This window comes from Cricetulus griseus, chromosome X (assembly GCF_003668045.3).
Source record: "Cricetulus griseus strain 17A/GY chromosome X, alternate assembly CriGri-PICRH-1.0, whole genome shotgun sequence".
In the NCBI taxonomy this organism is placed as follows: domain Eukaryota; kingdom Metazoa; phylum Chordata; class Mammalia; order Rodentia; family Cricetidae; genus Cricetulus; species Cricetulus griseus.
The window spans coordinates 115,910,460-115,919,347 of NC_048604.1; the positions used below are offsets into that span (position 1 = coordinate 115,910,460).

An 8,888-nucleotide genomic window follows, 5' to 3' on the forward strand; every position below is an offset into this window, starting at 1 on the left:
CTTCCTCCCCTTCTTCCTCGTCTTCCTCTTCTCCACTTCCTTCACCCGCTGCTTCTCTTTCTTGTATCTCTTGGTTTCTTTCCTCTCTGTTTCCTTCATCACTCTCCATTTTCTCTCCTCCCTCACCACCCTGCTCCCATCCTTCCTCCTCCTCTAAGGTTTTCTCTTCCATACCTAAGATGCGCCTTTCTCCTTTCCTCCTACTTGTCTTCCTCTCTTGTTTTGCCTGCACCCTCTGCCACTGTTGTGCTCCTAAACTATCCTTTTCACACATTTGATCCCTTTCATCCTCAGATTCATCCTCCACCTCGCCCCCTGACTCTCCCTCACTTCCACTCACCTCTTTTTCTGTACTGACATCTGACAGGGTTTCTGTTTCCGCCTCTTTTATTTCTCCTTCCAATTCCACATTTTCCTCTTGTACCTCAATCATTTGCTCCACTACTGCAATTCCTTCTATGTCTTCTGGTCCTTCCTGCTCCTCGGGTATCCCTGACAAGTGGTCATGCTTAAGATCATATTTTGCAACAAATCTGGTTGCTCTGGCTTCACTCTCACTTTCTTGTTCAGCACATTTCCTGCTGTACCATAAGCAATGCTCAGTTTCCACTTCATCGTCATCTTTATCATCACTACTAGGTTCTACTGGCTTGGGCTCTTCCAGCTCCTCAGCTCTGTCTGGCTGCCTTGGCCCTTCACATTCCACGTAACTGTCTGGTTCTTCTAACACTTCCGTTTCACTGTCAAAGATCAAATTCTGCTCATCGCTGTCCCTTTCCTGTGTAGTATCTTTATTCTCTTCACTCTCGGCAGTCACATCTGTATCTTGTAATTCATCAAAAAATGCATCTGACTTTGCATCGTCTTCCCTTTCGCTAATATCTGTCATACCTGCTATTTCCATCACCTCCATTTTCTTCTCAGGGAGTATTTCTTCAATACTTTCCTGTTCTAGTTCCTCTTTTTGTAAACTCTTTTCATCGGTGTTGAGCTGAAGCTCTGCCAGGTCTATGTCATTACCTACTTCCTCATCTGAAAATGCTCCCATAATCTCCTGTGGGCGTATCATGAAAATCCCTTTTGCTAAATACTGTTTGTATACTGTCCCTTCTTTTATTTTTGACATCTCTTCATATTCATAACTATCATCAATTTCAGTACAAGTTGCACTTTCCATCTCTTTCTCAACCATGTCTTGATTCTGTAAAGTGTTTAAAGCAACCATCAAACCATTATGAGTTGACAAAGGTGTCACAGTTATATATAAATCACTGTAAAGATTTTACATTTGCATCTATATGCTAACACGTGGTGAAGGCTCACTAATTTAAACTTTACAAACTGTGATAGATACTAGGCCTGGGGGTTCATTAGTTTGCCAAATAAATTATTTCAACATGAGTTCTAAATGAACAGGCTAATATACAGAAATAGCATAACAAATACAACTATTTTTTCTCACTAAAGTAGGCCTGACAGAGCAAACATAAAAGAAGTATGTGAAATATGAACTACATTTCCATTTACAAAGAAGAGATTCCCATTTCTACTGTTTCTAGGTCTGTTCTTTAGAAAGCTTTGAAATTTGAATTCTCAGGGAAACAGACTGGACTGGCAGACCTTACTTCTAACCGCATATGCCTTTCTTTTCACAGCAACCCAGGAAAATTCAAGCCTAGCATCTAAGACAGTGGGAAGGAAAGACACAGGAAAATGGCTGCTTGAGGCACAGTAAGCCATTGAGGTAGTGAGCTCTCATAAGCTTAGCCAGCCATGTCAAGAGAATAGCTCTCCCATGTTCAAAAATGGGCTGTCATTTGCTATGCCTCTCATTTTAGTGGGCTGTCTATATGTTTTTTTATAATTCAGCAAGGTCTTCTTGCATTTTACAGGACCTGGTTTTAAGAATTTTTAAACTAACAATGTAGCAAAGGCAGCAGAAAATAGAAATTAGATGATTTCCAAAGTCAAAACTCTAAAGTAAATTGCTTTATTTTAGTAACTTCTAAATACCCTCCCATTTTTATGTCACTGGCCCCTAACGTCGGGACAAGTAAAATAATGAAGAGCAGGTCTTCATTTATCTAGGGTTGTGCAAACCACAGACTTGTTTTTGCTTCTGACACTTTTACCTATCTACAGCTGCTTACTAATTTCTAATTTTCCTTTAAATCTCGCTTAATGCTAATCCTTCCTTGATAAATAAAGTCCAATCAAAATCTTGTAAATGATTATATAGTTTACACTAAAAAGATCCACAAAATTGTAGAGCTAGCAAGATGTGAGCATTATCCAGCAAAGTCTGCATAGTGACTCAAGCAAAGTCATATACAACCAAATTAAGAGATACACTTTGATAAACAGTAGCCTCTTCCCCAAGTAAGAGCTATGATGACTATCTATTGCTTGGCAGAAAAGGATAATTATAACTTAGGTCAATAAGTGGATGAGCAAGTTCTAGCCAGAAAATTCTATGAGAAAATATGTACCAATAAAAGAAACCAAATGGAAGTTATCTACATTGCATTCCTGTCTTTTAATTATTAATATAAGTGAATGTTTACCTTTTTGTCTTCTTTCCAAAAATTTTCAAAGAAAGGAAATTAAAACTGTTCTTACCCACCATAATCATACTAATAACTCTACATGTTATACCTGTGGTTCTTCAATTGTTGAAAAGCTTAATGACTTCTCATTGGAACTCAGGTCTATCACATGTGTCTGAAATAAATAAAAATATATGTTCTAGATCATATGGAAAAACTATGTGTGAATAATGTACGCAAAGAAACTCAGACATTACTACAATATATTTACAACTGCCATACTAATGATGTCAGGATAGGAAGGCTGCTGAGAACTCCACGCTTGGTGATACTCAAGACACAGCTTAAAGTGACCCAGGGCCTTTCAGCTTTTCCATATTAGCAGCAAAACAGGAGCCCTTCCTGCTTGTGTAGATAGATGCATGAGTAAAGGAGAGTGGTGGAATGTAATACTGGAGTGACAGAGTCTTAGAGATGGTTGGAGTTTGGAGACAGAACTGTGAGAAAAGCGGTGTCTCAAGGCCAACTGCCATACAAAGGGATGGTGAGAGTGAAAGACAAAGATGCCTCAGTGAGCAATGCTAGGGGAGAATTTTGTACTCGGGGTTTATGGAAATCCTGGCATGAGCTAACAGACTTCTGAATTTAGCCTCTGTAGGCCTGGATTTAAAAAGATAAAACTATTTATTAATTCAATAAAATACTATGCCTCATAACATTCTTGTACATGCCTAGTATGGACTTCAGCCACACTTCCCCCTCTACCACCCTTTCTTATCCCCATTGTCCCTGTCCCCCTAACATAGTTCTCCTTCCTCTTTCATGCCAGAGTTTCTTCTTTTCAGTCAAGACTGCACACATGAGTGACAAAATGCGCTATCTGTCTTTCTAAGTTTGTGGGCTTATATTTGGTTTCCTCTAAGCTGTGGCACTAATTACCACTCACCAATCAGCTTTAGAACTATAAGAAATTACACTGCGTGGGCTGGGGAAGATAGTCTAGATAGACAAGCCACTTAAAATCAGCACAGTAAGCTCATTCTGGAGAATTTATCTGTGTTTCCAAGATTATTATCAGCGTGCTGTAATTGGGCAGTCATCTTGTGATGGCTTTTACTGTCTATGCTTAACTGCTCTGAGAATCGAAGGTTCCTATAATTTCCCATCTTTGCAACCATGTTGCGTAGCAATTTCCTCCTAATGGAAACATTCCATCTTGAAGGGAAGCTCACTAAGACTAAGGAATTAAACAAATCACAAGTCTCAAGAAGTCACTGAAACATGTAAGATTCACACAGTCCCTCCTTCCAGGTTATATAAGCAATAAGGACTACTGGTGAGAGGAGGCTCTCTGACCTGTTGAGTTGCCTTCAAGCTATATAGGGGGTTCCAAGGAGGGGATTTGGGGGCAGCGTCACATGTACTGGGATGGGATTTTCAGAGGTAAGATTTTCATAGATGACCTTGGAGTCATCTATGTACTTGTAAGTGACCTCTCACACACATTCCTGTAAGTAGCCCACAATAAACCATTGGTTTATCAAGTTGGACGTTGGTGGTATTGTTAATTTGGTCTGTTTTTAGTTCCCTGTATGGAATGGTTACGTGTTTGTTTATGCGTCCCAAACAAATGCTGAACAACAGTTTTTGGGCAATATTGCATTAGTCTGACAGGCATCAGCCTAGGTAGGTTGGCCTGCGGGGAAGATATTCTGACACAATCCCCCTGAGAATTTTGTGCAGTGGGAAATTAGAATGCAATGCTGAGTAGAAAGAAGGTGCTTTCTTTGAAAGCAGGAGCCCCAATTTTCAGAAACTAGAGAACCAAAGAGTTGTGTGAGATTCAGCATGATAGCCAGGTGTGTGCACAGACTCACATTGTACACATCATGTCAAAGCTCACTGATCACTGCTAAATATTCCACACAAACTTCATAGCAGGAAGTCCAATTGCAACTAAATTCAACACTACAGGACAAACTGATACCCCAAGATATATGAGGAAAGGGGTGCTAACTGAGGAGGATTCACACAATAGTGTAACTCACATTCATAACAAATGTGCAAATCTCAACATAGAAACATACTATGAAGGCTGTGACCTTTAGACTATCATAAGTTCAAGGCCAGGTAGAACTACAGAGTGAATTCTCAGACAGAATGGCTACATTCTGCATCTCAAAAACAATCAACAACAAACAAACAAGTTATGAGAGGAAACACTTGGTTACATTTAAAGGCAAATCAATTAGAACACAAGATTTATCAGCACAAACTAAAGACTAGAGAGAATGGAATAATGATGTGTTTCAATTAATAGAAAATAATAACTTCCAATCAAGATTATCATACCTAGTATGTTGACTAGTTTTATGTCAACTTGACACAAACTAGGAGGGAAACTCAATTGAGAAAATGCCTCCAGAAAATCCAGCTTTAAGCAAGCCTGTAGGCATTTTCATTTATGATTATGGAGGAGGGCCCAGTCCATTGTGGGTGGGGCCACCCCTGGGGTGTTAATCCTGGATTCTATAAGAAAGCAGGCTGGGCAAGCCATGGCCTTTGCATCATTTTCTGCCTCCAGGTTCCTGCCCTACTTCAGTTCCTGTCCTCTTGCTTTTGATGATAAACTTTTATATGGAACTGTGAGTAAAATGTGAAATAAACCCTTTCTTCCCAAAGCTGCTTTTGGTCACGGTGTTTCATCACAGCAATAGTAATTCTAAGACACATAGCAAGGTTATCCTTCAAAATCAAAGGAGAAACAAAGACCTTCCAAGATAAGTATGCACCAATGGAAATCATGACTAATAGACCAGCATCATAGAAGACAATAAAGCAATCCTCCACCTAGAAGGGAAAGGAGAGCAAGCACCATCATGAGAGCACTGAAAAGAATACATCTTGTTGTAAGACTAGGCATACATATGAGAAATAGTTAACCACAACTTCTAGGATGGGAGGAAGACATTCTAAGTCAAGAAGAAATAATTTTTTTGGAAAGAAGTAAGTCAGTAACATATACATACCTTTCAATAATAACTTTAATATAAATGGTGCTAATTTACCAATTAAAAGACACCAATTGGGTGACTGTACTTTAAAATAAACAGCAATATGCTTTATGCAAAAAATGCATCAAGAAAACATACAGAGAACTGAAAGATATGCAAATTTATTTCAAAGTAAATACAATCTGAACATAAGCAGGAATAGCTACACTACTCACTACCTAACAAAATGTTTTGAATGTCAAAAATTAGAAACCAAGACTGTTACTACATATTGATCAAGGGAACAATTTATGAATAAGACATTAAATACATACATATGTGTATATATGTTAACCATACAAACACACAAACACACACACACACACACACATATATATATAATATATATATATATATATATATATATATATATTATATATATATATAATACTGAAGGACCCAATTTTATGAAAAGTATACAACTATAGATAAAGGGAAAGATATGCTCCAACACAATACTAGTGGTGACTTCTGTACTCTACTCTTACCCAAGCAAATACTCAACACATTAATGTTACATATATTTCAACAGATGTAGAATGTACATTTCTTGGCATCAGCATATTCAACTTTTTCCAAAATAGGCCATAAAGGAAATTTTATACAATTCAAAAACATTTTAATTTCTTACATCTTATCAGACCACACAGAATAAAAAGAAAATAACAGAAATCAGTAGAAAGAAAAATTATACCCATTACACAAATACTTGGAGGTGGAATAGTTTTCAGTAGGCTACAGAGATATCTGTACAAAAGGAATGTTTATAGCAGTGAGTGCTGAAGGAAGACAATCAAACAAAATAGCCAAAGAGATCACAAAAATTAACAATGTATCTCAAGGCCTTAGAAAAATAAGAAGGGCACAATCCAACCAGTAGAAGGAAAGAAATAATACACAATAAAGATCAGATCAGAAGTGAATTAAATGGAGACTAAACCACCAGCAGAAAAGATCTATGAAACAGAGCTACACGATTGAAGCATAAATAAAATGCACAACACCTTAACTAAACTAACCAAAGAGAAAACAGATCCAAATAAAAAAAAAGAGATAAAAATGGGATAATGTGGAGAAAACGCAACACAAAACCTTAATATGAATGGAAAGTAGTATCGTCATGATGGAAAACAGTATGAAGGTTCCTCAAAAACCTAAAAATAGAACTATTTATTATTTAAAAAGAACTAAACTATTATTAAATTACTAATAATTAAGTATTACTAATCATTAAAGTAATCTAATTCTACTAGTCTGAGGTTTATATTTGAAAGAAATGAAGTGAGAATACCAAAGAAATACCTGTATACCCATGTTTAGTGCAGGAAGTCTTTAGCTAAGTTACAGACTCTGTCAACAGATGGATGGATAAAGAAAAATACTCCCTCTCTCTCACACACACACCACAGAGGTGTGTTCAGCCATAAAGAATAATTACCTCATGTCATTTTCAGAAAATGGATGTAACTGTAGGACAGACGTTATAAATCTAACAGACAAATATTACATGTTTTCTCTCACAAACAGAAACTAAAAGGAAAGACAACCTGAAAGCAGAAGGTGGACTGTTACGGAAAAGGGAGGGGGCTGGCAGAGGGGAGTAAGTGTAGGGTAAGAGAGGGTCAAAGGGAGAATACACATGTCAAAGCTTGGCTTATGAAGGTAAGGAAATGTTACAGTGAAACCCACTAATATTAGTATGCACTATTTTTTTTTTTTTTTGGTTTTTCAAGACTGGGTTTCTCTGTGCAGCTTTGGAGCCTATCCTGGCACTCCCTCTGGAGACCAGGCTGGCCTCGAACTCACAGAGATCCGCCTGCCTCTGCCTCCCGAGTGCTGGGATTAAAGGCGTGTGCCACCAACGCCCGGTTAGTATGCACTATTAAATATTAACAAAAACAAGCTTTTAACACATAAAGGAATATAAAAAGGTATATACACACAAGTTTATGAGAAACTAAAATTCACATAACTCATATCTAAATAGTCAGGAAATAATTACCATATTTAAGATATCAGTAGTTTCACCAAGGTTTTCTGAATCCACTGCTGAAGAATTTTCTGTCTCTGTCTCTTTGTTCATTTTATCTTCAAAATAATCTGAATGAATAAAAGCAAAAAGTCAGGCTCAGATCTAACAGAAATGAGAAAAGCACGTGAACAAAAACTTGCTCTTCAGTACATCCTGGGCTATAACTGCATCCAAGGCTCTTTAATTGTGGTTGGAGATGAATGGCAGTCATTCACAGGAGCAGCACATTTTCAAATCTCATATGGAAAGTTTAACTACTCTGTTGCCAATTATGTAGCAACAACTTTATCTACAAGGGCATGCAAACACTATTCCTTTGGAATAAGTACTTTTCAGCTGAGCTGTGTATATCAAGTACTGCCTTAGGACAGTCCCAGTGATGCACACTATTCTGGTAGCTCCCCATGCATATGATATGCGGTTGAGTTCAATGTGTATGATGAATCAAATAAAGTGGACATAACTGTGCCATGACTATAGCTTCTTAGTCACACATGTGTGCCTTATTTCTCGCTTTGGACTCATTGCTCTAAGAGAAGCCATATTGTGAACATTTCTATGGAGAAACCTATGTCAAGGATGTGAAGTGCCCTGATAACGGTAAGATGAATGAGCTAGAAGTCAAGCTTCCAGATGCTACCATCCCATTTAACAGTGCAAGTCCATGAAAGAGCCTGAGCATAAAATGCTCATCCAAGCTGCTCCTGAAATTTTGACTCTTAGAAGATGAATCAAATAATAAATATCTATGATTTTGACCTGCTAAATTTTGGTCATTTTTAAATGTAGCAATGAAAAATTAATATAAGCACTTAGAACTCAAAAAATGGTAATATCACAAAGGAGAAAATTTCAAACCAATTTGCTCTATTGAACTTATACTTTTGTCCATTTGTCATTATGCCCTTTCTGGTCACCTGAACATCTATGGGGTGGTCCCTGATTTGAAATCTCCATTAAAAATGTCAGTATAAACTCATTGCTCTTTTTAAAAAATCCTTTCAATTGATTGTAATTAAATATAAATAAATGTACATTGTTTAATTTACATTCTTTTCATGAGATAATATGCAAAGAAAATTTAATTGCGTTTCAATTATCTATATTTAAGGCATGAGGCAGATGGTGTGTGTGTGTGTGTGTGTGTGTGTGTGTGTGTATGTGTGTGTGTGTGTTCATTAAGAAATGGTAATGTAACTGTTAATCCTTAATATGGACATTGGGAATCAGGAAAGATTTCACTTGCATGCCACATGA

At 37.3% G+C, this 8,888-nt stretch overlaps 1 protein-coding gene across 5 annotated transcripts in view; it reads right to left on the reverse strand.

Moving 5' to 3' along the window:
• The window catches only part of Rpgr (retinitis pigmentosa GTPase regulator), a 47,824-nt gene that overhangs the window by 15,172 nt on the left and 23,764 nt on the right, over window positions 1–8,888 (reverse strand). For 3 of the 5 annotated variants that reach the window (XM_027433138.2, XM_027433139.2, XM_027433140.2), the window contains exons 12-14: window positions 7,602–7,699; window positions 2,656–2,721; window positions 341–1,201 (exon numbers count right to left, since the gene is read on the reverse strand). In XM_027433138.2, coding sequence (XP_027288939.1) covers window positions 341–1,201; window positions 2,656–2,721; window positions 7,602–7,699 — 1,025 coding nt within the window. The remainder of the gene's footprint in view (window positions 1–340; window positions 1,202–2,655; window positions 2,722–7,601; window positions 7,700–8,888) is intronic. The other 2 variants (XM_027433141.2, XM_027433142.2) reach the window with 2 other exon arrangements.